The 26,036-nt window shown below is 52.1% G+C and overlaps 1 protein-coding gene across 1 annotated transcript in view; it reads left to right on the top strand.

Moving 5' to 3' along the window:
* Window positions 1-13,403, top strand: part of LOC142466640 (receptor-type tyrosine-protein phosphatase T-like) — a 174,524-nt gene extending 161,121 nt beyond the window's left edge. Inside the window, 5 exon segments of the mRNA XM_075571887.1 lie at window positions 446-475; window positions 9,862-10,004; window positions 11,089-11,166; window positions 12,483-12,518; window positions 13,180-13,403. Of these exon segments, the coding sequence (XP_075428002.1) occupies window positions 446-475; window positions 9,862-10,004; window positions 11,089-11,166; window positions 12,483-12,518; window positions 13,180-13,388 (496 nt within the window). The 3' untranslated portion in view covers window positions 13,389-13,403.
* The last annotated feature ends 12,633 nt before the right edge of the window (window positions 13,404-26,036 follow it).

Raw genomic sequence — 26,036 nt, 5'->3', positions numbered from 1 at the left:
CACGCCCTGCTTACACTACCACCTAGGGGAGGTCACGCCCTGCTTACACTGCCCCCTAGGGGAGGTCACGCCCTGCTTACACTGCCACCTAGGGGAGGTCACGCCCTGCTTACACTACCACCTAGGGGAGGTCACGCTCTGCTTACACTACCACCTAGGGGAGGTCACGCCCTGCTTACACTGCCACCTAGGGGAGGTCACGCCCCGCTTACACTGCCACCTATGGGAGGTCACGCCCTGCTTACACTGCCACCTAGGGGAGGTCACGCCCTGCTTACACTACCACCTAGGGGAGGTCACGCCCTGCTTACACTACCACCTAGGGGAGGTCACGCCCCGCTTACACTGCCACCTAGGGGAGGTCAGTCTGTCACCTCTAATTATTTTTTCTTTTTCTTCCCCGTTTTTCGGTGCCCCCCCCATGTGATGGCTCTCCATCCTCTAGAAGAAATGTGTACTCCTATTCATACTACCTGTAAGTACCCTCCTACTCATACTACCTGTAAGTACCCTCCTACTCATACTACCTGTAAGTACCAGAGGGGGTCACCCCCTGTGGGAAGCCCTCTGCTCACATACCCCATATCCTGACATACAGACCATCAGCTTCTAGAGACAGCTCTCCTCCCCATTCATCACTTACTCCCCTCTTTCTACTTCTCTTCTCGCTCTCCCTGTCTTCTAACCTCTCTTCCCCCCCCCCCCCTTCAACCCCCAACCCCCCCTCCTTCTCACGCTCCCTGCAGAAGGAGTTTCTAAAATTACAATAAGTTCTTTATGATACTGGATACAAATCTTGCACCTTGTGTGAGAGAGAGAGAGAGAGAGAGAGAAAGAGAGAGAATGAGAGAGACAGTGTGTCAGAGAGAGATAGTATATGAGAGAGTCAGAGAGTCAGGAGAGAGACAGTGTGTCAGAGAGAGAGATAGTGTGTCAGAGAGAGAGATAGTGTATGAGAGAGACAGTGTGTCAGAGAGAGAGACAGTGTGTCAGAGAGAGAGACAGTGTGTCAGAGAGAGAGACAGTGTGTCAGAGAGAGAGACAGTGTGTCAGAGAGACAGTGTGTGAGAGAGAGAGACAGTGTGTCAGAGAGAGAGATAGTGTGTCAGAGAGACCCATTTAGTCATTTCCATTGACTTATATATAATATTGTATTTCCAGCAATTTTCGTTTACAGATTTCGGCATAAAGTTCCCACACCCTTAATAATATCTTAATCCTTATATATAGCTGATATGCCAAAATGATGGGGCAATAGGAGGAGTTATAGGGAGCGGTTATATGGGGTAATAAGAAGAGTTATAGGGAGCGGTTATATGGGTAATAGGAGGAGTTATAGGGAGCGGTTATATGGGGTAATAAGAAGAGTTATAGGGAGCGGTTATATGGGTAATAGGAGGAGTTATAGGGAGGGGTTATATGGGTAATAGGAGGAGTTATGAGCGGTTATATGGGGTAATAGGAGGAGTTATAGGGAGCGGTTATATGGGGTAATAGGAGTTATAGGGAGTGGTTATATGGGGTAATAGGAGGAGTTATAGGGAGTGGTTATATGGGGTAATAGGAGGAGTTATAGGGAGTGGTTGTATGGGGTAATAGGAGGAGTTATAGGGAGTGGTTATATGGGGTAATAGGAGGAGTTATAGGGAGCGGTTATATGGGGTAATAGGAGGAGTTATAGGGAGTGGTTATATGGGGTAATAGGAGGAGTTATGAGTGGTTATATGGGGTAATAGGAGGAGTTATAGGGAGTGGCTATATGGGGTAATAGGAGGAGTTATAGGGAGCGGGTATATGGGGTAATAGTAGGAGTTATAGGGAGTGGTTATATGGGGTAATAGGAGGAGTTATAGGGAGAGGTTATATGGGGTAATAGGAGGAGTTATAGGGAGCGATTATATAGAGTAATAGGAGGAGTTATAGGGAGAGGTTATATGGGGTAATAGGAGGAGTTATAGGGAGCGATTATATGGGGTAATAGGAAGAGTTACATGGCACAGTTATATGGGGCAATAGGACAGGTTATAGGGAGAGGTTATATGGAGTAATAGGAGGAGTTATAGGGAGCGGTTATATGGGGTATTAGGAGGAGTTACATGGCACAGTTATATGGGGCGATAGGACAGGTTATAGGGAGTGGTTTTATGGGATAATATCAGGAGTTATAGGGAGCAGTTATATGGGGTAATAAGAGGAGTTATAGAGAGCGGTTATATGGGGTTATAGGGAGGTGTTATATGGGGTAATAGGAGGAGTTATAGGGAGGTGTTATATGGGGGTAAGAGGGGTAAGTTCGGGTAGTGCTTATATGGGGGTAAGAGGGGTAAGTTGGGGTGGGGGTAAGAGGGGTAAGTTGGGGTGGGTGTAAGAGGGGTAAGTTGGGGTAGTGGTTATATGGGGGTAAGAGGGGTAAGTTGGGGTAGTGGTTATATGGGGGTAAGTGGGGTAAGTTCGGGTAGTGGTTATATGGGGGTAAGAGGGGTAAGTCAGGGTAGTGGTTATATGGGGGTAAGAGGGGTAAGTCAGGGTAGTGGTTATATGGGGGTAAGTTCGGGTAGTGGTTATATGGGGGTAAGTTCGGGTAGTGGTTATATGGGGGTAAGAGGGGTGAGTTTGGGTAGTGGTTATATGGGGGTAAGAGGGGTGAGTTTGGGTAGTGGTTATATGGGGGTGTCACGTAAGACCCCCTGCTAGCACGCGACCTGCATACGGGATAAGGGTTAATACCGACGCTCGCAAGCGTACCCAGTCTTCACCCACTCAGGGGTCCCTCAAATGGGTTGTATCTCTCCTCAAACCGTCCCAATATACCACCGCCACGAACAGCACACAAGTGAGCACGTGACTTTAGATAGGCAACCAGGGTTAATACACAAAGGCTTCTCTAGCAACCCCCCTTTCTCCTCTGCAAGGAACCAGCGAGTTAGCATTAACCCCTACTCAATTGCACATCATAACCATCCACTGCCACCACCTGAGGTTATGCAGATATGATAACAGATCTTAGACTAAAATATCCGCCAGGGCCTCAGGTCCCTGTTTATTATAGGAAAAACTATGCACTTTAACACAAAATCCGCTGTAGTAACATGTGCCCGAATTTAGCAAGTTATTCTCTCCAGCGTGCACAAAGTTCATTCAGAGCCCAAAGCATTACTTATCAAATGGTTTAATATATAAAAATACAGTGCAAGAATTACAGAAAAGGTATTACGAAATAAACATACAATTACAATATAAGGCAGAGCAGCTTCTTAAAATAAAAGGGGTAAAACAGAAAATCCTATACAGTACATTACCAGAGAGGCACTGGTTCAGAAGATGAGGTCTGCTATGCTTTCCAAGCATGCCCCTGGACAGATCTGACTTGTAACAATCTCCCCCAGACTTAGATACAATACTTTCTTATGACGGTGCCTTAAGCCCACCCCTTTCTACAGAATACTTTGAAGCTGCTCTTCTTTGATTAAAACAATTGACACCTTGAGTGGGCTATCCAGGATGGACCCCCGCCCAGAGTAAGTTCCTTTGAAATTCAGAGCAGACAGAAAACAGTCCTGACCAGTTTCAAACCCAGCATTTGGTATTTTGTTACACAAGTGTAGCTCGTTAACCCCTCAAGCACCAAAAGGATTAAAAATACCCAATATCTCATGACATTATCATGACATCTCCCTCCTTAAGATGAGCGAAGGGACTGGCTTACACGCTAGTCCCGCGCTCAAACAAATAAAACCTTTACCCTTTCCTCTGGGTCCCTCTGCCTCGCCGTCTTGCTTTCTCTTGTGGTTTATATCTCCCCCCGCCTCGCTTTCTCTTCCCTCTGCGGCCTGTCCCTGTGCCTCGCCGTCTTGCTTTCTCTTGCTGGATATATCTCCCCCCGCCTCGCTTTCTCTTCCCTCTGCGGCCTGTCCCTGTGCCTCGTTCTCCTACAGGGGTAAGAGGGGTAAGGGGGGTAAGAGGGGTAAGTTCGGATAGTGGTTATATGGGGGTAAGAGGGGTAAGTTCTGGTAGTGGTTATATGGGGGTAAGAGGGGTAAGTTCTGGTAGTGGTTATATGGGGGTAAGAGGGGTAAATTTGGGTAGTGGTTATATGGGGGTAAGTTCGGGTAGTGGTTATATGGGGGTAAGTTCGGGTAGTGGTTATATGGGGGTAAGAGAGGTAAGTTCGGGTAGTGGTTATATGGGGGTAAATTCGGGTAGTGGTTATATGGGGGTAAAAGGGGTAAGTTCAGGTAGTGGTTATATGGGGGTAAGAGGGGTAAGTTTGGGTAGTGGTTATATGGGGGTAAGAGGGGTAAGTTCGGGTAGTGGTTATATGGGGGTAAGTTCGGGTACTGGTTATACGGGGGTAAGAGGGGTAAGTTCGGGTAGTGGTTATATGGGGGTTAGAGGGGTACGTTCGGGTAGTGGTTATATGGGGGTAAGAGGGGTAAGTTCGGGTACTGGTTATATGGGGTAAGTTGGGGTAGGGGTTATATGGGGCTAAGAGGGGTAAGTTTGGGTAGTGGTTATATGGGGGTAAGTTCGGGTAGTGGTTATATGGGGTAAGGGGTAAGTTCGGGTTGTGGTTATATGGGGGTAAGAGGGGTAAGTTCGGGTAGTGGTTATATGGGGGTAAGAGGGGTAAGTTCGGGTAGTGGTTATATGGGGGTAAGAGGGGTAAATTCGGGTAGTGGTTATATGGGGGTAAGAGGGGTAAGTTCGGGTAGTGGTTATAGGGGTAAGAGGGGTAAGTTCGGGTAGTGGTTATAGGGGTAAGAGGGGTAAGTTCGGGTAGTGGTTATAGGGGTAAGAGGGGTAAGTTTGGGTAGTGGTTATATGGGGGTAAGAGGTGTAAGTTCGGGTAGTGGTTATATGGGGGTAAGTTCGGATAGTGGTTATACGGGGGGTAAGAGGGGTAAGTTCGGGTAGTGGTTATATGGGGTAAGTTCGGATAGTGGTTATACGGGGGTAAGAGGGGTAAGTTCGGGTAGTGGTTATATGGGGTAAGAGGTGTAAGTTCGGGTTGTGGTTATATCGGGGTAAGTTCGGGTAGTGGTTATATGGGGGTAAGAGGTGTAAGTTCGGGTAGTGGTTATATGGGGGTAAGAGGTGTAAGTTCGGGTAGTGGTTATATGGGGGTAAGTTCGGGTAGTGGTTATATGGGGGTAAGTTCGGGTAGTGGTTATATGGGGGTAAGTTCGGATAGTGGTTATACGGGGGTAAGAGGGGTAAGTTCGGGTAGTGGTTATATGGGGGTAAGTTCGGGTAGTGGTTATATGGGGGTAAGTTCGGGTAGTGGTTATATGGGGGTAAGTTCGGGTAGTGGTTATATGGGGGTAAGTTTGGGTAGTGGTTATATGGGGGTAAGTTCGGGTAGTGGTTATATGGGGGTAAGTTTGGGTAGTGGTTATATGGGGGTAAGTTCGGGTAGTGGTTATATGGGGGTAAGTTCGGGTAGTGGTTATATGGGGGTAAGTTCGGGTAGTAGTTATATGGGGGTAAGTTTGGGTAGTGGATATATGGGGGTAAGTTCGGGTAGTGGTTATATGGGGGTAAGTTCGGGTAGTGGTTATGCAGGGGTAAGTTCGGGTAGTGGTTATACGGGGGTAAGTTCGGGTAGTGGTTATGCAGGGGTAAGTTCGGGTAGTGGTTATACGGGGGTAAGTTCGGGTAGTGGTTATACGGGGGTAAGTTCGGGTAGTGGTTATACGGGGGTAAGTTTGGGTAGTGGTTATACGGGGGTAAGTTCGGGTAGTGGTTATACGGGGGTAAGTTCGGGTAGTGGTTATACAGGGGTAAGTTCGGGTAGTGGTTATACGGGGGTAAGTTCGGGTAGTGGTTATACGGGGGTAAGTTCGGGTAGTGGTTATACAGGGGTAAGTTCGGGTAGTGGTTATACGGGGGTAAGAGGGGTAAGTTCGGATAATGGTTATACGGGGGTAAGAGGGGTAAGTTCGGATAGTGGTTATACGGGGGTAAGAGGGGTAAGTTCGGATAGTGGTTATACGGGGGTAAGAGGGGTAAGTTCGGATAGTGGTTATACGGGGGTAAGGGGGGTAAGAGGGGTAAGTTCGGATAGTGGTTATACGGGGGTAAGAGGGGTAAGTTCGGGTAGTGGTTATATGGGGGTAAGTCTGGGTATTAGCTTCTTGATGTTCCTTCTCTTCTTTTTTCTCTTTCCCAAGGTTGTGCTCACCGGCTGTTTAATCTGATCCTTTCTGCCCCGCCCACCTGTCCCACCCGCCTGTCCCGCCGCCTGCCCTGCCCGCCTGTCCCGCCCCGTCCGCCTGCCCCCGCCTGTCCCGCCCCCGCCTGTCCCGCCCCCGCCTGCCCCGCCCCCGCCTGTCCCGCCCCCGCCTGTCCCGCCCGCCTGTCCCGCCTGCCTGCCTGTCCCGCCTGCCTGTCCCGCCTGCCCGCCCGTCGCGCCCGCCTGTCGCGCCCGCCCGCCCGCCCCGCCCGCCTGTCACGCCCATCCCGCCCGCCACATTTGCATGTTAACGTACTTGTAATACTTTGTACACGGCGGCGGCGGCCCCAGAATACAGACTTGGGTGCAATAGAAAGGGGCTAACCCTTTCACTGCCGGAGCTGTCAACAACTCATGGCGAAGAGTGAGGGAGAGAGGAGGAGAAGGAGGAGAGAGAGACATTGGAGTGAGAGAGGGGGAGAAGGGGAAAGGGAGAGAGGAGAGAAAGAAAGAGGGAATGAGGGAGGGTGAAAGAGTAGGAGAGAGGGGGTGGAAAAGGAGAGAGAGACATTGGAGTGATAGAGAGGGAGAAGGGGAAAGGGTGAGGGAGAGTGAAAAAGAAAGTTATAGAGAGTGAAGGAAAGTGGTGTGTGTGTGTCTCTGTCTGCGTGTGTGTTTGTGTGTGCGTCTCATTTTCTCTGTGTGTCTGTCTGTGTGTCTGTCTGTGTCTCTGTCTGTCTGTGTCTGTCTGCGTGTGTGTTTGTGTGTGTGTCTCTGTTTCTGTGTGTGTCTGCCTGTGTGTGTTTGTCTGTGTGTCTCTGTCTGTCTGTGTGTATCTATCTGTGTTTGTATCTGTGTGTCTGTCTGTGTGTCTTTGTGTGTTTCTGTTGTCTCTGTCTGTGTGTGTGGATCTGTGTGTGTCTGTCTGTGTGTCTCTGTCGGTCTGTGTGTATCTATGTGTCTGTCTGTGTGTGTGTCTCTGTGTGTGTCTGTGTGTGTGTCTGTGTGTGTGGCTCTGTGTCTGTCTGTGTGTATGGCTCTGTGTGTCTTTCTCCTCTCTGGAGCCAGCTTTGGATCAGAACCCTAGAACTCGGTACTCTCCTAGTGATACTTATTGTACACAGAGTATTGATATTACGCCCAGGTCTGTGTGTCTGTGTGTGTGTGTGTGTCTGTCTGTGTGTGTCTGTGTGTGTCTGTGTGTGTCTGTGTGTGTCTGTCTGTGTGTCTGTCTGTGTGTGTGTGTGTGTGTCTGTCTGTGTGTGTGTCTGTGTGTGTGTGTCTGTCTGTGTCTGTCTGTGTGTGTGTGTCTGTCTGTGTGTGTGTGTCTGTCTGTGTCTGTCTGTGTGTGTGTGTCTGTCTGTCTGTGTGTGTCTGTCTGTGTGTGTGTCTGTCTGTGTGTGTGTCTGTCTGTCTGTGTGTGTCTGTCTGTGTGTGTCTGTCTGTGTCTGTCTGTGTGTGTCTGTCTGTGTGTGTGTCTGTCTGTGTGTGTGTCTGTCTGTGTGTGTGTCTGTCTGTGTGTGTGTCTGTCTGTGTGTGTGTCTGTCTGTGTGTGTGTCTGTCTGTGTGTGTGTCTGTCTGTGTGTGTGTCTGTCTGTGTGTGTGTCTGTCTGTGTGTGTGTGTGTGTCTGTCTGTGTGTGTCTGTCTGTGTGTGTGTCTGTCTGTGTGTGTGTCTGTCTGTGTGTGTGTCTGTCTGTGTGTGTGTGTCTGTCTGTGTGTGTCTGTGTGTGTCTGTGTGTGACGTGCGCATCTCTCGCTCTCTACATTTCAGTGTGTATCTATATATATAATTATATTTAAATATTATTTTAAAAAGCGAATATCTCCATAGCAGCCACATGCTCTGCCGGGGTTTCCCCATCTTTACCGCATCTCTTTTGTGATCAGACTGTTTGTAAGCTGCTGCACGTACAGCCACATCGTTTATCCTGACTTGCCGATTCGCTAAGTGGGACTGACGCGTCAATTGCGGATCCTTATAAGAGGGATATCGCCCTCGTTACCCCCCCCCCCCCACTTCTCTGATAAAGGCTCTGAGTACCCCACCTGGGACCCGCAGTCACCCCCCCCCCCCCACCTCTCTGATAAAGGCTCTGGGTACCCCCCCTGGGACCCGCAGTCACCCCCCCTCCCCCCACCTCTCTGATAAAGGCTCTGGGTACCCCCCCTGGGACCCGCAGTCACCCCCCCTCCCCCCACCTCTCTGATAAAGGCTCTGGGTACCCCCCCTGGGACCCGCAGTCACCTCCCCTCCCCCCACCTCTCTGATAAAAGCTGACGTTCCACTGGAATGCACTTTACATTATTAGCGATCATGACGAGCTCGTTAGCAACCGGGTTTCCTAATTACAGAGGATAACCCAACTCTTGTGGTGCCTGAGATCACAGATAATGTTGGCGGTGGTGGGCGTGTGTGAGGGGGACTTTACCGTTATACAAGGGGGGGCTCTGTGTGGGGGGAGGGACAGGCTCATAGCTCCCTTCTGTCTGTGTCACTGTGTCACCCTGCGGGGGGAGGGACAGGCTCATAGCTCCCTTCTGTCTGTGTCACTGTGTCACCCAGCGGGGGGAGGGACAGACTCATAGCTCCCTTCGGTCTGTGTCACCCTGCAGGGGGGAGGACAGACTCATAGCTCCCTTCTGTCTGTGTCACTGTGTCACCCTGCGGGGGGAGGGACAGACTCATAGCTCCTTTCTGTCTGTGTCACTGTGTCACCCTGCGGGGGGAGGGACAGGCTCATAGCTCCCTTCTGCCTGTGTCACTGTGTCACCCTGCGGGGGGAGGGACAGACTCATAGCTCCCTTCTGTCTGTGTCACCCTGCAGGGGGAGGGACAGGCTCATAGCTCCCTTCTGCCTGTGTCACTGTGTCACCCTGCGGGGGGAGGGACAGACTCATAGCTCCCTTCTGCCTGTGTCACTCTGCAGGGGGAGGCACAGACTCATATCTCCCTTCTGCCTGTGTCACTGTCACCCTGCGGGGGGAGGGACAGACTCATATCTCCCTTCTGTCTGTGTCACTGTGTCACCCTGCGGGGGGAGGGACAGACTCATAGCTCCCTTCTGTCTGTGTCACTGTGTCACCCTGCGGGGGGAGGGACAGACTCATATCTCCCTTCTGTCTGTGTCACTGTGTCACCCTGCGGGGGGGGGGACAGACTCATAGCTCCCTTCTGTCTGTGTTACTGTGTCACCCTGCAGGGGGAGGCACAGACTCATATCTCCCTTCTGCCTGTGTCACCCTGCAAGGGGAGGGACAGACTCATATCTCCCTTCTGTCTGTGTCACTGTGTCACCCTGTGGGGGGAGGGACAGACTCATAGCTCCCTTCTGTCTGTGTCACTGTGTCACCCTGCGGGGGGAGGGACAGACTCATAGCTCCCTTCTGTCTGTGTCACTGTGTCACCCTGCGGGGGGAGGGACAGACTCATAGCTCCCTTCTGTCTGTGTCCCTGTGTCACCCTGCTGGGGGAGGGACAGACTCATATCTCCCTTCTGTCTGTGTCACTGTGTCACCCTGCGGATGGAGGGACAGACTCATAGCTCCCTTCTGTCTGTGTCACTGTGTCACACTGCGGGGGGAGGGACAGGTTCATAGCTCCTTTCTGTCTGTGTCACCCTGCGGGGGAGGGACAGACTCCGCTGACTCAGTCAGTGTGTGTCTCACACATTCTGTTCCCTTCTTGTAGGAAACTGGCCAAGAAGCAGAAGGAGACACAAAGTGGGTCCCAGAGGGAAATGGGTCCAGTGGCTTCGGAGAAAAGCTCCAGCAAACTAAGCTCCACTCGCAATGAGGATACCTTCTCCAGCTGCCAGGACGTAAACGGATTCAGTGAGAGCAGAACGGGGAGCGGGGGGGGGGGGGAGATACCACCCAATGAGTGATACTCAGCGAGTCGGACTGCCCTACTGATCAGAGAGACTGGCTTCCCAATGAATGTTACTCAGCGAGTCTGGCAGCCCTACTGATCAGAGAGACTGGCTTCCCAATGGGTGTTATTTAGCGAGTCGGACTGCCCTACTGATCAGAGAGACTGGCTTCCCAATGAGTGATACTTAGCGAGTCGGACTGCCCTACTGATCAGAGAGACTGGCTTCCCAATGAGTGATACTCAGCGAGTCGGACTGCCCTACTGATCAGAGAGACTGGCTTCCCAATGAGTGATACTCATTGAGTCGGACTGCCCTACTGATCAGAGAGACTGGCTTCCCAATGAGTGATACTCAGCGAGTCCGACTGCCCTACTGATCAGAGAGACTGGCATCCCAATGAGTGATACTCAGCGAGTCGGACTGCCCTACTGATCAGAGTGACTGGCTTCCCAATGAGTGATACTCAGCGAGTTGGACTGCCCTACTGATCAGAGTGACTGGCTTCCCAATGAGTGATTCTTAGCGAGTCGGAGTGCCCTACTGATCAGAGAGTCTGGTTTCCCAATGAGTGATATTCAGCAAGTCGGAGTGCCCTACTGATCAGAGAGACTGGCTTCCCAATGAGTGATACTCATTGAGTCGGACTGCCCTACTGATCAGAGAGACTGGCATCCCAATGAGTGATACTCAGCGAGTTGGACTGCCCTACTGATCAGAGTGACTGGCTTCCCAATGAGTGATACTCATTGAGTCGGAGTGCCCTACTGATCAGAGAGTCTGGTTTCCCAATGAGTGATATTCAGCAAGTCGGAGTGCCCTACTGATCAGAGTGACTGGCTTCCCAATGAGTGATTCTTAGCGAGTCGGAGTGCCCTACTGATCAGAGAGACTGGCTTCCCAATGAGTGACTGCTTTCTAATGAGTGAGATGCAGCCACTTCGTATCCCCATAGGCTTTAGACTTGGAGATCTCTTCCATTTTCCATTGGTGTTGGGTCATCCTCCCTCTGCCTCATCCCTGTTCTTATCTCTGTCTCCCTGCAGGTACCTCCTCTCCCTGCTCGTTCTCCGTGCAAAGCAAAAACCTGCAGGGAAAGTCCCTGCTCAATTCCTGCTACTCAGGTAGGGCCTTCCAATGAGTGAGAATGAATTCCAATGAGTGAGACCTCCTCCCAATGAGTGAGACCTCCTCCCAGTGAGTGAGACCTCATCCCTGTGAGTGAGACTTCCTCCCTGTGAGAGAGACTTCCTCCCTGTGAGAGAGACTTCCTCCCAATGAGTGAGACTTCCTCCCAATGAGTGAGACTTCCTCCCAATGAGTAAGACTTCCTCCCAATGAGTAAGACTTCCTCACAATGAGTGAGACTTTCTCACAATGAGTGAGATTTCCTCATGAGTGGGACATCCTCCCAATGAGAGAGACTTCCTCCCAACAGAGAGAGACTTCCTCCCAACAGAGCGAGACTTCCTCCCAACAGAGCGAGACTTCCTCCCAACAGAGCGAGACTTCCTCCCAACAGAGCGAGACTTCCTCCCAACAGAGCGCGACTTCCTCCCAACAGAGCGCGACTTCCTCCCAACAGAGAGGACATTTCCTCCCAACAGAGAGAGACATTTCCTCCCAACAGAGAGAGACATTTCCTCCCAACAGAGAGAGACACTTCCTCCCAACAGAGAGAGACTTCCTCCCAACAGAGAGAGACTTCCTCCCAACAGAGAGAGACTTCCTCCCAACAGAGAGAGACTTCCTCCCAACAGAGAGAGACTTCCTCCCAGTGAGAGAGACTTCCTCCCAGTGAGAGATACTTCCTCCCAGTGAGAGATACTTCCTCCCAGTGAGAGAGACGTCCTCCCAGTGAGAGATACTTCCTCCCAGTGAGAGATACTTCCTCCCAGTGAGAGATACTTCCTCCCAGTGAGTGAGACGTCCTCCCAGTGATTGAGACTTCCTCCCAGTGAGAGAGACTTCCTCTCACCTCCCAATAAGCGAATCTGCCCATAAATGGTGAAGACGGCCTACTAATGTGTGAGGCTCAAGTCTACTGCGTCAGAGTAATGTGACGGAATTCTAATGAGCCAGACTCCATTCCAATGAGTGTGACTTCCTCCCAGTGAGTGAGACTTCCTCCCAGTGAGTGAGACTTCCTCCCAGTGAGTGAGACTTCCTCCCAGTGAGTGTGACATCCTCCCAGTGAGTGAGACTTCCTCCCAGTGAGTGAGACTTCCTCCCAGTGAGTGAGACTTTCTCCCTGTGAGTGAGACTTCCTTCCAGTGAGTGAGACTTCCTCCCAGTGAGAGACACTTCCTCCCAATGAAAAGGAGTTAATTTGAATAAGTTGGACCCACCTGTTCTGGTTCTGATTCTGTGCTTTCTCCCCACTCCTCGCCCCCCGTTCCCTCTTCTCTCCGGACCTGTCCTCTGTGCTGTCCGATGCCAGTCTCCTCAGATACCGTACCCTCCACAACCCTTCTAGGTAAGAAAACCTCCATGGCGATGCCACTGGGGAGTCACCTTTCAGTGGTGGACACTGGGTGGAGAGCCGGTAGTCACAGGGTCCCGGGTCAGGAGGTGGTGACCCGTCCTTCCTCCTCCCCAGCATGACGAGCGGATGAGAAGCCGGGCCCAAATCCCTGTTATATAAATACATCGCCGACCTCACGGGCGAGCTGATCGGGGCATTCAAAACACATCGTGGGCACCGCTCTCGTTGGCCGTGCTCTTATAGGCAGTACTGGCAGCGCTCTCGTGGGCAGCGCTCTTATAAGCAGTGCTATCACAGTCGTGGGTAGCGCTCTCGTGGGTGGCGCTGTCGTGGGCAGCGCTATTATAGGCAGTGCTATCACCGTCGTGGGTGGCGCTCTCGTGGGTGGCGCTCTCGTGGGTGGCGCTCTCGTGGGCAGCGCTCTCGTGGGTGGCGCTGTCGTGGGCAGCGCTATTATAGGCAGTGCTATCACCGTCGTGGGTGGCGCTCTCGTGGGTGGCGCTCTCGTGGGTGGCGCTCTCGTGGGCAGCGCTCTCGACTCCTTTAGGCCATTTTCCATTTCCAGCGTTCCCGTGGGTATAGGGGCGGCTGATGCGCTGCGTAATGCCACCATTAGCCCAGCGCCCCCCTCTGTGTGTTTCCCCCCTCACAGACAGCAGCCACATGGAGCTGAACCCGCCCACGCTGACCATACAGACGCACCCGTACCGCTCGTGCGAGCCCCTGGAGCTGGCGTACCCCCGCGGCCAACTCCAACCGGCCATCCGCGTGGCGGACCTTCTGCAGCACATTACCCAGATGAAGAGGGGGCAGGGGTACGGCTTTAAAGAGGAGTATGAAGTAAGTGCTCTCTCATGTTAGGGTAATAAAGGGTGTACTTGTGTCTCTCCCTCCTTATAACCTTCCTTCTCTCCTCTATTTACTCATCTTTACCCCATATAACCGCTCCCTATAACTCCTCCTATTACCCCATATAACTGCTCCCTATAACTCCTCCTATTACCCCATATAACCCCTCCCTATAACTCCTCCTATTACCCCATATAACCGCTCCCTATAACTCCTCCTATTACCCCATATAACCGCTCCCTATAACTCCTCCTATTATCCCATATAACCGCTCCCTATAACTCCTCCTATTACCCCATATAACCGCTCCCTATAACTCCTCCTATTACCCCATATAACCTACCTATAACTCCTCCTATTACCCCATATAACCGCTCCCTATAACTCCTCCTATTACCCCATATAACCTCCCTATAACTCCTCCTGTTACCCCATATAACCTCCCTATAACTCCTCCTATTACCCCATATAACCGCTCCCTATAACTCCTATTACTCCATATAACCTCTCCCTATAACTCCTCCTATTACCCCATATAACCTCCCTATAACTCCTCCTATTACCCCATATAACCTCCCTATAACTCCTCCTATTACCCCATATAACCTCCCTATAACTCCTCCTATTACCCCATATAACCTCTCCCTATAACTCCTCCTATTACCCCATATAACTGCTCCCTATAACTCCTCCTATTACCCCATATAACCGCTCCCTATAACTCCTCCTATTGCCCCATATAACCTCTCCCTATAACTCCTCCTATTACCCAATATAACCGGTCCCTACAACTCCTCCTATTACCCCATATAACCGCTCCCTGTAACTCCTCCTATTGCCCCATATGATAAGATGCCGCAGAGCAACCCCGCCGTGCTCTGCGTTGCGCTCCGCTCCGCGTCCTCGGTGCGGTAATCACTGCGCCCGCTGCCTCCCCCGCTCTGCTAACGGGTTAAACTCTGCGTCCCCCTCATGGAAAGCCATAAAGCTTTGTGAGACGTTGAAGGTCGGCTCCTGTGACCCATACGCTGGGAACTCATTACGCCAGCGAGAGCCGCCCGGGCCCTCCCCGGCTGTCACTCTAACCAGGCCGCCTGGTCAATAGCAGCACATCACTTCTCCATTAAGGCCGTCCAGGGCAACTGGCATCTGCCCCGGGCTGTATGCCATGAAAACAAGAGCAGGCAACTTTAACTCTCTCTCTCTCTCCTCTTTCGCTCTCTCTCGCTCTCTCTCTCCTCTCTCACTCTCTCGCTCTCTCTCCTCTTTCTCTCTCTCTCCTCTTTCTCTCTCGCTCTCTCTCCTCTTTCTCTCTCGCTCTCTCTCCTCTTTCTCTCTCGCTCTCTCTCCTCTTTCTCTCTCGCTCCTCTTTCTCTCTCTCTCCTCTTTCTCTCTCTCGCTCCTCTTTCTCTCTCTCGCTCCTCTTTCTCTCTCTCTCTCGCTCTCTCTCCTCTTTCTCTCTCTCTCTCGCTCTCTCTCCTCTTTCTCTCTCTCTCGCTCTCTCCTCTTTCTCGCTCTCTCTCCTCTTTCTCTCGCTCTCTCGCTCTCTCTCCTCTTTCTCTCTCTCTCTCTCGCTCTCTCTCCTCTTTCTCTCGCTCTCTCCTCTCTCTCTCCTCTTTCTCTCGCGCTCTCGCTCTCTCTCGCTCTCTCTCGCACTCTCTCGCACTCTCTCGCACTCTCTCGCACTCTTTCTCTCGCTCTCTCTCCTCTCTCTCGCTCTCTATCCTCTCTCTCGCCTCTTTCTCTCGCTCTCTCTCCTCTTTCTCTCGCTCTCTCTCCTCTTTCTCTCGCTCTCTCTCCTCTTTCTCTCGCTCTCTCTCCTCTTTCTCTCGCTCTCTCTCCTCTCGCTCTCTCTCCTCTCGCTCTCTCCTCTCGCTCTCTTCTTCTTCGCCTCGCGCTCTCTCTTCTTCTTCTCCCTCTCTTCTTCTTCTCCTCGCTCTCTCTCTTCTTCTTCTCCTTGCTCCCTCTCTTCTTCTTCTCCTCGCTCTCTCTCTTCTTCTTCTCCTCGCTCCCTCTCTTCTTCTTCTCCTCGCTCCCTCTCTTCTTCTTCTCCGCGCTCTCTCGCACACTCTCACTCCCACTTTCCCACCCCCTCTCTCTCCCACTCTCTCGCTCTCTCCATCTCCCTCCCTCTCTCTCACAGACACATTATATAGAAACACTCCCTCTCTCCTTTCACAAATCCCTTTGTTTTCTGTTCCTGATTTATTGCTGTTTCTTATTCACTTTGTTTGTTTTCCTTTCTCTGGGTTTTCCATTCTTTGCTCCCTCGCTCCTTTTATCATCTCTGTCTCCTTAGCTCTCCTTCTCTCCTCTCCTCCTCTCCTCCTCTCCTCCTCTCCTCCTCAGCTCTCCTTCTCTCCTCTCCTTCTCTCCTCTCCTTCTCTCCTCTCCTTCTCTCCTCTCCTTCTCTCCTCTCCTCCTCTCTTCTTCTCTCCTCTCCTCTGCTTGGCTCTCCTTCTCTCCTCTGCTCCCCTTTCTCTTCTCTGCTTGGCTCTCCTTCTCTCCTCCCCTTCTCTCTTAGACCCTCCTCCCATTGCCTCTCCTTCTCTCCTCTCTTTGGCTCTCCTCTCCTTCTCTCCTCCACTCACCTTCTCTCCTCCGCTCACCTTCTCTCCTCTCCTTGGCCCTTCTTCTCTCCTTGGCTTCCCTTCTATCCTCTCTATCTCCCCTTGGCTCTCCTCCCCTTCTCTCCTAGGCCCTTATCCCTCTGTCCCTCTCTCCCTCCCTTACCCCTCTGTCCCTCTCTCTCTCCCTTACCCCTCTGTCCCTCTCTCCCTCCCTTACCCCTCTGTCCCTCTCTCCCTCCCTTACCCCTCTGTCCCTCTCTCTCTCCCTTACCCCTCTGTCCCTCTCTCTCTCCCTTACCCCTCTGTCCCTCTCTCTCTCCCTTACCCCTCTGTCACTCTGTCCCTCCCTTACCCCTCTGTCACTCTCTCACTCTCTCCCTTACCACTCTGTCCCTCTCTCACTCTCTCCCTTACCACTCTGTCCCTATCCCCCCCCCCCCCCACCTTCTCTCTCACTCATTCTGTCTCTCTTCCCTTTCCCAATAACTCGGCATTACAGAATAACTTCATAAATATGTATCAGTCTCGGAACGGGTCCTTTCCCTCTCTTCTCTCTGTCTCCTCTCCCTCATTTCCCCCTCTACCTCTCTTCTCCCAATTTCCTCTCTCCCTCTTCCCCCTCTCCCCATCTCCTCTCCCTCTCCCCATTTCCTCTCCCTCTCCCCCTCTTCCCCCTCTCCTCTCCCTCTCTTCACCCTCTCCTCTCCCTCTGTTCCCCATCTCTTCTCCCTCACCTCCTCCTCTCCTGTCTTCTCTCCCTCTTTTGTCCCAGTTGCCTCCCTCTCTCCTCTCCCTCTCCTCCCCCTCTCTTACACCTCTTCGTCTCCCTCTCTTCCCCTCCTCTCCCTCCCCCTTTCTTCCCCTCCTCTCCCTCCCCCTTTCTTCCCCCTCTCCTCTTTTCCCCCTCTCTCTCCTCCTCAACTCCCCCTCTTTCCTATCTCCCTCACTTTACCATCTCCCTCTCTTCCCCGTCCCTCTGCTCTCATTCCCCTCTTTCCCCCTTTCCATTTTCCCCCTCCCCCTTTCTTCCCCCTCTCCTCTCCTCATCTCCCTCCCCCTCTCTCTCCCCGTCTCCCTCCCTCTCTCTCTCTTCCCCCTCTCTCTCTCTCTTCCCCCCCTCTCTCCCCCCTCTCTCCCCCCTCTCTCTCTCTCTTCGCCCTCTCCTCTCCCTCTCTTCCTCCTCCCCTCTCCCTCTTCCTCCTCTCTCCCTCCTCTCCTCACCCCCTCTCTTCTCCCTCTCCACTTCTCCTCTCTTCTCCCCCCTCTCTTCTCCCTCTCCACTTCCCCTCTCCTCTCTCCCTCCTCTCCTCCCTCCCTCCTCTCCTCTCTCCCTCCTCTTCTCACCCCCTCTCTCCTCCCTCTCAAATTTGTATGGAGGGAAGTGCCAGGAATTAATGGTGGAAGATTTCCGCATAAATCACGCCTTCCTTTCCTTACAATCAGAGCTGATTCAGCTGCCTTTATATATACGCTTTATATACGCTGCCTGAATTATATCTGTTGTCAAGGAGACCGGGCTTAGAAACCCATGATTGTGATGGGATGTGTGTTCCTCACCCAGTGTGCAGACATCTTTAATACAGGGCCCCGCAAAATATAATAGTGTGTTATTTGGTGCAGACATCTTAATAACTGATCCCCACATATACATCACTGAGTCTATATATTGTAATGTAGCAGATAGTGTGAGTGTGTGTGTGTGTGTGTGTGTGTGTGTGTGTGTGTGTGTGTGTGTGTGTGTGTGTGTGTGTGTGTGTGTGTGTGTGTGTGTGTGGTTTTCTGGGTATGCACCTTAACCCTGGCTGTGACCATGCAGCAAGCTTAAGCCTATAGGGAACCATGTTAAAAATGGTTTTTGAAGCAAAAAGTGGCACTGTGTGCTCATTTGCATGTCATTTCCCAGAATCCCTTGCTGCAGTGGAAGTGCTGGGTGATAATGGTGAAAGGCAGGGTTGCAGATGAGCATACAGTTGTATTTACATATATATATATATATATATATATATAGTCCCCTTCAGCCCGTGTCTCCCCACTGCTGGATGAAGCCTCCCCAGTGATCTCCCAGGTCCTGCGGTTACAGCCTCTCTTCTCCACGTCGCTCCCACACATTCCCTCATCCCATCCTCCCGTCTTACTTTTGGACGTCGTCTTGGTTTTTTAATCTCGCTTGGGAGCCAGTTGATTTCCATTCCGGCCGAGCACAACGGGGGCAGGGAGCCAAGGAGCGACTCCTACTTCGAGGTAGGCCTCCTGACCTTTTACCTGTAGCCGGATTTTGGCCGTCGGATACCGTTTTACATCGCCGTGTATACATTCTATACTCCATGGAGAGTCAAAAGAACACACGTTAGGCGGTAACAGTTCCTGGAAGACCAGAGTTTTCCCAGAGCCCGAATCTACAAGGGCCTGGACGGTTTTCCCCCCAACCTGGGCTGGAAGTAGCCAGGGCTTGTCATTTTCTCCAGTGAAGGCCGAGGCGACGGTCCTGCTGAAGGAACAATCCATTTGTGGACAGTCCACGTGCCGGTGGCCTTGTTCTCCGCAGGCGGAACATGGAGAAGGTTCCCTCGCAGGAGGGGGCCGTGGATAGCGCTCCGCTGGACCGGATACTGGAGACCAGGCATCTGGTGGGTCCTGTGGGTGACGTCCTCGGAAGTTCCTCTCATTTGGCGACAAGCCGACATCAGGAAGGGGACGAGGGTCTCGGCGGTGCCCGGCATTTTGACTTTTTCCTTGTTGGAAGGACTGCTCCTTTCGTGCACTTGGCGGTTGCGCATGGAGGGGCCGCAGTTTCCCCGTTGTTCCAATCTTCCTCTTTGGGTCTCCGCAAGTGCTGGTGAAGTTGGATCCGTCGGGTCCAGGGCACTCGCCTGATCCTCGGCCCCAAGGAAGTTCTCAACGAGTCAGACCGCCAAAGCTAGGGTTTCAGTAGCGTGGCGTTTTACCCACGAGCGTGCGGAAGGGGGTATTATCTGTAGGAATTGGTTCAACACCACTTGCTCAAGAATTGCCTCCTTAGTGCGCTCCTCGGGTTGCATCCAGCGAGTACACAAGCCCAATAATCGCTGAGCGAGGACCCGGGGTCTCATCTTAGCGTGTACTTCATGTTCTGGAACTGCTGCCGGTAGGTCTCTGGGGTCAGACCTAAGCGATCCAGTATGACGGCTTTTACTTGTCGGTAGTCCATTGCCTGATCTGCTGGGAGGCCCTGATATGAGGCCTGGGCTTCTCCTATGAGGAGCGGGGCCAAAGCAGTTGCCCAGCGATCTGCAGCCCAGCCCTGAGCTTCGGCAACCCTTTCAAATGTCAGTAGAAAAGCCTCTGGATCCTCGTTCGGAGCCATTTTCCTCAGGAGGACCGGGGGTTTGTTCGCAAGTTCTGGACTGGCAGACCCCTGGAATTGGGTCAGCAGCTTGGCCATCCGCTCATCCTGTGCTGCCTGCTGCTGGGTTAGGAGCTGGGTTTGCTGCTGCCATAGTCTTTCATCTCTCTTTGCCTGTAGTTGGGCCTGTTCCTGCATTAACAGTCCCTGCTGTCTGGTCTGCTCGCACAGAAACTCTTTTAAAAATTCTTCCATTTTTCTCATTTTTGTGTGTGTGTGTGGCCCTTCAACTGCAGGGGCATCTCAAATCCCGGCACTTCTGGCACCATATGTTGCAGGGTACATGCAACCACACACGCAGGTTCTCTTCATAAGGCTTCTTTATTGAGCCTTAAAAATATACAGCACACAAAAACAAAATAGCTTCTCTTCAGCATACAAAAACAAAATAGCTTCTCTTCAGCAGACAAAAACTAAATAGCTTCTCTTCAGCATAGAAAGCAAGGCAGCTTCTCTTCAGCATGCAGGACACAGACAGTTCATCACACATGTACTTTGAAAAACAGACTGTTGCAGGGTACATGCAACTACACACGTGGGTTTTCTTGACAAGGCTTATTTATTTAGCCTTAAAAGATATACAGCACACAAACCAAAAATAGCTTTCCATCAGCAAAAACGAAAATGGCTTTTTCTTCAGCAAACCAAACAAAACAGTTTCTCTTTAGCAGACAGTTTATATATAAGGCAGCTACCCCTTTTCTATGCAGGGGACAGACAGTTCACAATACAACTACTTTGCTACTCAGACCTTGTTTTCAGGAATCTCTTTACTTCTTACTCCTCTCTCATCAACAGCCAGCTTCCATGTGTCTACAGCCTGGGTTTTAACACACCTTGATTAGGCAGCTGGGTTCCAACTAATTGTCCTGAGGTTCCCAGCTGAAGTTAACCTAGTCAGTGCTGCACTGCAGACTAGACATAGCTTTTCCAGGCATATAGCTGGTGGCTTTTATTTACCCTGTCACACAGACCTTATAGCAGTAATCTCTTCAGTATTTCAGTCCTGTCTCCTGACCAGCTAGCCTGCATGTGTGTACAGCCTGGGGTTTTTTTAAACACCTCGATTATGCAGGTGGGTTCAGACTAATTAAGAAGCCCTTCTCAACTGAAACGTAACCTCGTTACTGCTGCACTGCAAGCCTAAACATAGGTTTGCCAGGTATATGGCTGGTGACGTTCATTCACCCCGTCACAGGCTCCTTCTTTGCTGTTGACTAATTTTTAGGTCTCCTGAGCACCCCCCCCCCCCCCCCCCCGTTCCCCCAGCAAGAATCTACACTCCTCTTTGAAATAACTCTCCTGCCTCCGGCTAATCGCACCCAACGCGATTTACATATTTTCCCAGCTATTTGAAGCCGTCACGCGTCTTCAGTAACGCAGTCCTGAATTAGCACCGCTATCTGATTGACGCCGATTTTCATGCCTTATCCAGCGTGCTGGCGGGGGGGGGGGGGTAAGGGGGCATCTTTCCAGCGCCAGAGAAGATGTCAGTCCCGTGTTCAGCACAGCGGACTCCCTACCCCGGCTTCACCAAGAGGTACTCCGTCTCGTCTCCCTTTTTCCCCAGGCCCGAGACGAGACATCCACGGCGGGGAGGGGAGAAGGAGAGAGAGAGAGATGAATGAGTAGAAATGATATTTCCTCCAGCCAAACGGCATATCTATTAAATTAAAGCTGATTGAAGAGTGCCGGGCGCCCCCCTCCCCTGTGCGTCCGCAGCTCAGCTCTAATGTAAAGATAATACGGTGTGTTTTTCAATCGGCTGCTTTGAAGTGGGATGGAAATGAGCTTTTAGCCGGAGCCGTGTTTGTCTCTCCCCCGGAGATTAGTGGCTATTAGGCTGACGTTCCCTTTAAAGGCAAATAGGCCTTTGATCAAAGCGGTGTCCCAATTAACCGGTCATTACCTTGTCTTCTCCAATCCGGGGAGACGAGACAACCTCCCTGGATCGAGGCGAAGATCTCCTGCTAATGATCATCTCGGCTTGGCATAACTTACACGGCCGGGTTGGTCCGGGAGAAAGGCGGGTTTTATGTAGGCTGTGATAACTTTTAGCGAATCAACGTAAGCGGTTTGGAAAGCGGTGTACATGTGAAGAAGAGACCTGTGAGGTTTGCAAAGCTCTGTACACGTAAAGAATAGATCTGTGAGGTTTGGGAAGCTCTGTACATGTGAAGAAGAGACCTGTGAGGTTTGGGAAGCTCTGTACACGTGAAGTAGAGACCTGTGAGGTTTGGGAAACTCTGTACATGTGAAGAAGAGACCTGTGAGATTTGGAAGCTTTGTACACGTGAAAAAGAGACCTGTGAGGTTTGGGAAAGCTCTGTACACATGAAGAAGAGACCTGTGAGGTTTGGAATGTTCGGTACACACGAAGAAGAGACCTGTGAGGTTTGGGAAGATCTGTACATGTGAGGAAGAGACCTGTGAGATTTGGGAAGATCTGTACACGTGAAGAAGAGACCTGTGAGGTTTGGGAAGATCTGTACATGTGAAGAAGAGACCTGTGATTATCTTCCCTCCCACATTGTACTACGCTGCGGAATATGTTGGTGACATAGAATTTATAGATGATAATAATCTGTGCCCTCCTGTATACCAGGGAGAGGGGGGGATGTGTGAGAGAGGGGGGGTGAAAGAGGAGGGGGTGAGATGGAGGAGACAGGATGTGTGAGAGAGAAGGGGGGAGAGGAGGGAGAGGGGGAGAGGTAGGTGTGAGACCATCCCGACTCTTGCGTTCTGCTCAATGATGTCTTCTTTCTACCCCCTTTGTATCTAAATCCCTCTCCCGCCTTAAACCTTTCTCACTGTCTGCCCCGCACCTCTGGAATACCCTTCCCCTCAGTACCCGACTAGCACCCTCTCTATCCACCTTTAAGACCCAACTTAAAAGACTCCTGCTGGGGGATCGGCCGTCCTGTTACATGTGCTGTGGTCCTGCCCGCGGATCTCCCCAGTGTGGGAAGAAATTAGAAATTGGATACGGAGGATCTTTGACCTCACTATTCCCCCGGACCCCTGGCTCTTCCTCCTGAACAGACCATTAACAGGTCTGTCCAAAGCACACAATAAATTAATAGCACATTTCGCAATAGCAACGCGGAGCGAGATCGCAGCATTATGGAAACGCCCCGATATCCCAAGCATCCCAAAGATTCGGAATCGCATGTGGTTTATCTGCCAGATGGAAAAGTTGACGAGTTTAGTTAACGACACTGGCACTAATTTTCTAAAAGTCTGGATGCCTTGGCTGGCACAGATATTCCCGGGGTTGAGAGTAACACAATATGGCTATGATAGTTATAATAATAATAATAATAGCCTGTTCTTGTATAGCGCTGCTAGTTGTACACAGCGCTTTACAGAGACATTTTCCAGGATGAGGTCCCTGCCCCGTGGAGCTTACAATCTATTTTTGGGTGCCTGAGGCACAGGGAGATAAAGTGACTTGCCCAAGGTCACAAGGAGCCGACACCGGGAATTGAACCAGGCTCCCCTGCTTCAGACTCTCAGTGCCAGTCAGTGTCTTTACTCGCTGAGCCGCTCCTTCTCCTGCTTCACACTGAGTGCCAGTCAGTGTCTTTACTCGCTGAGCCGCTCCTTCCCCTGCTTCACACTCAGTGCCAGTCAGTGTCTTTACTCGCTGAGCCGCTCCTTCCCCTGCTTCACACTTAGTGCCAGTCAGTGTCTTTACTCGCTGAGCCGCTCCTTCTCCTGCTTCACACTCAGTGCCAGTCAGTGTCTTTACTCGCTGAGCCGCTCCTTCTCCTGCTTCACACTCAGTGCCAGTCAGTGTCTTTACTCGCTGAGCCGCTCCTTCTCCTGCTTCACACTCAGCGCCAGTCAGTGTCTTTACTCGCTGAGCCGCTCCTTCTCCTGCTTCACACTCAGTGCCAGTCAGTGTCTTTACTCTCTGAGCCGCTCCTTCCCCTGCTTCACACTCAGTGCCAGTCAGTGTCTTTACTCACTGAGCCGCTCCTTCCCCTGCTTCACACTCAGTGCCAGTCAGTGTCTTTACTCGCTGAGCCGCTCCTTCCCCTGCTTCACACTCAGTGCCAGTCAGTGTCTTTACTCGCTGAGCCGCTCCTTCTCCTGCTTCACACTCAGTGCCAGTCAGTGTCTTTACTCGCTGAGCCGCTCCTTCTCCTGCTTCACACTCAGTGCCAGTCAGTGTCTTTACTCGCTGAGCCGCTCCTTCTCCTGCTTCACACTCAGTGCCAGTCAGTGTCTTTACTCGCTGAGCCGCTCCTTCTCCTGCTTCACACTCAGTGCCAGTCAGTGTCTTTACTCGCTGAGCCGCTCCTTCTCCTGCTTCACACTCAGTGCCAGTCAGTGTCTTTACTCGCTGAGCCGCTCCTTCTCCTGCTTCACACTCAGTGCCAGTCAGTGTCTTTACTCGCTGAGCCGCTCCCTCTCCTGCTTCACACTCAGCGCCAGTCAGTGTCTTTACTCGCTGAGCCGCTCCCTCTCCTGCTTCACACTCAGCGCCAATCAGTGTCTTTACTCACTGAGCCGCTCCCTCTCCTGCTTCACACTCAGCGCCAGTCAGTGTCTTTACTCGCTGAGCCGCTCCTTCTCCTGCTTCACACTCAGCGCCAGTCAGTGTCTTTACTCGCTGAGCCGCTCCCTCTCCTGCTTCACACTCAGCGCCAGTCAGTGTCTTTACTCACTGAGCCGCTCCTTCTCCTGCTTCACACTCAGCGCCAGTCAGTGTCTTTACTCGCTGAGCCGCTCCTTCCCCTGCTTCACACTCAGTGCCAGTCAGTGTCTTTACTCGCTGAGCCGCTCCTTCCCCTGCTTCACACTCAGTGCCCAGTCAGTGTCTTTACTCGCTGAGCCGCTCCTTCTCCTGCTTCACACTCAGTGCCAGTCAGTGTCTTTACTCGCTGAGGCCGCTCCTTCCCCTGCTTCACACTCAGTGCCAGTCAGTGTCTTTACTCGCTGAGCCCGCTCCTTCCCCTGCTTCACACTCAGTGCCAGTCAGTGTCTTTACTTGCTGAGCCGCTCCTTCTCCTGCTTCACACTCAGTGCCAGTCAGTGTCTTTACTCACTGAGCCGCTCCTTCTCCTGCTTCACACTCAGTGCCAGTCAGTGTCTTTACTCGTGAGCCGCTCCTTCTCCTGCTTCACACTCAGTGCCAGTCAGTGTCTTTACTCGCTGAGCCGCTCCTTCTCCTGCTTCACACTCAGCGCCAGTCAGTGTCTTTACTCGCTGAGCCGCTCCTTCTCCTGCTTCACACTCAGCGCCAGTCAGTGTCTTTACTCGCTGAGCCGCTCCTTCTCCTGCTTCACACTCAGTGCCAGTCAGTGTCTTTACTCGCTGAGCCGCTCCTTCTCCTGCTTCACACTCAGTGCCAGTCAGTGTCTTTACTCGCGGAGCCGCTCCTTCTCCTGCTTCACACTCAGTGCCAGTCAGTGTCTTTACTCGCTGAGCCACTCCTTCTCCTGCTTCACACTCAGCGCCAGTTAGTGTCTTTACTCGCTGAGCCGCTCCTTCTCCTGCTTCACACTCAGTGCCAGTCAATGTCTTTACTCGCTGAGCCGCTCCTTCTCCTGCTTCACACTCAGTGCCAGTCAGTGTCTTTACTCGCTGAGCCGCTCCTTCTCCTGCTTCACACTCAGTGCCAGTCAGTGTCTTTACTCGCTGAGCCGCTCGCTTCCTCCCCTGCTTCACACTCAGTGCCAGTCAGTGTCTTTACTCGCTGAGCGCTCCTTCCCCTGCTTCACACTTAGTGCCAGTCAGTGTCTTTACTCGCTGAGCCGCTCCTTCTCCTGCTTCACACTCAGTGCCAGTCAGTGTCTTTACTCGCTGAGCCGCTCCTTCTCCTGCTTCACACTCAGTGCCAGTCAGTGTCTTTACTCGCTGAGCCGCTCCTTCTCCTGCTTCACACTCAGCGCCAGTCAGTGTCTTTACTCGCTGAGCCGCTCCTTCTCCTGCTTCACACTCAGTGCCAGTCAGTGTCTTTACTCTCTGAGCCGCTCCTTCCCCTGCTTCACACTCAGTGCCAGTCAGTGTCTTTACTCACTGAGCCGCTCCTTCCCCCTGCTTTCACACTCAGTGCCAGTCAGTGTCTTTACTCGCTGAGCCGCTCCTTCCCTGCTTCACACTCAGTGCCAGTCAGTGTCTTTACTCGCTGAGCCGCTCCTTCTCCTGCTTCACTCAGTGCCAGAAGTGTCTTTACTCGCTGAGCCGCTCCTTCTCCCTGCTTCACACTCAGTGCCAGTCAGTGTCTTTACTCGCTGAGCCGCTCCTTCTCCTGCTTCACACTCAGTGCCAGTCAGTGTCTTTACTCGCTGAGCCGCTCCTTCTCCTGCTTCACACTCAGTGCCAGTCAGTGTCTTACTCGCTGAGCCGCTCCTTCTCCTGCTTCACACTCAGTGCCAGTCAGTGCTTTACTCGCTGAGCCGCTCCTTCTCCTGCTTCACACTCAGTGCCAGTCAGTGTCTTTACTCGCTGAGCCGCTCCCTTCTCCTGCTTCACACTCAGCGCCAGTCAGTGTCTTTACTCGCGAGCCGCTCCCTCTCCTGCTTCACACTCAGCGCCAATCAGTGTCTTTACTCACTGAGCCGCTCCCTCTCCTGCTTCACACTCAGCGCCAGTCAGTGTCTTTACTCGCTGAGCCGCTCCTTCTCCTGCTTCACACTCAGCGCCAGTCAGTGTCTTTACTCGCTGAGCCGCTCCCTCTCCTGCTTCACACTCAGCGCC

This window comes from Ascaphus truei, chromosome 15, assembly GCF_040206685.1.
Source record: "Ascaphus truei isolate aAscTru1 chromosome 15, aAscTru1.hap1, whole genome shotgun sequence".
In the NCBI taxonomy this organism is placed as follows: Eukaryota; Metazoa; Chordata; class Amphibia; order Anura; family Ascaphidae; genus Ascaphus; species Ascaphus truei.
Note: the sequence above shows the minus strand (reverse complement) of the source record. Positions and strands in the feature narration are given on the sequence as shown.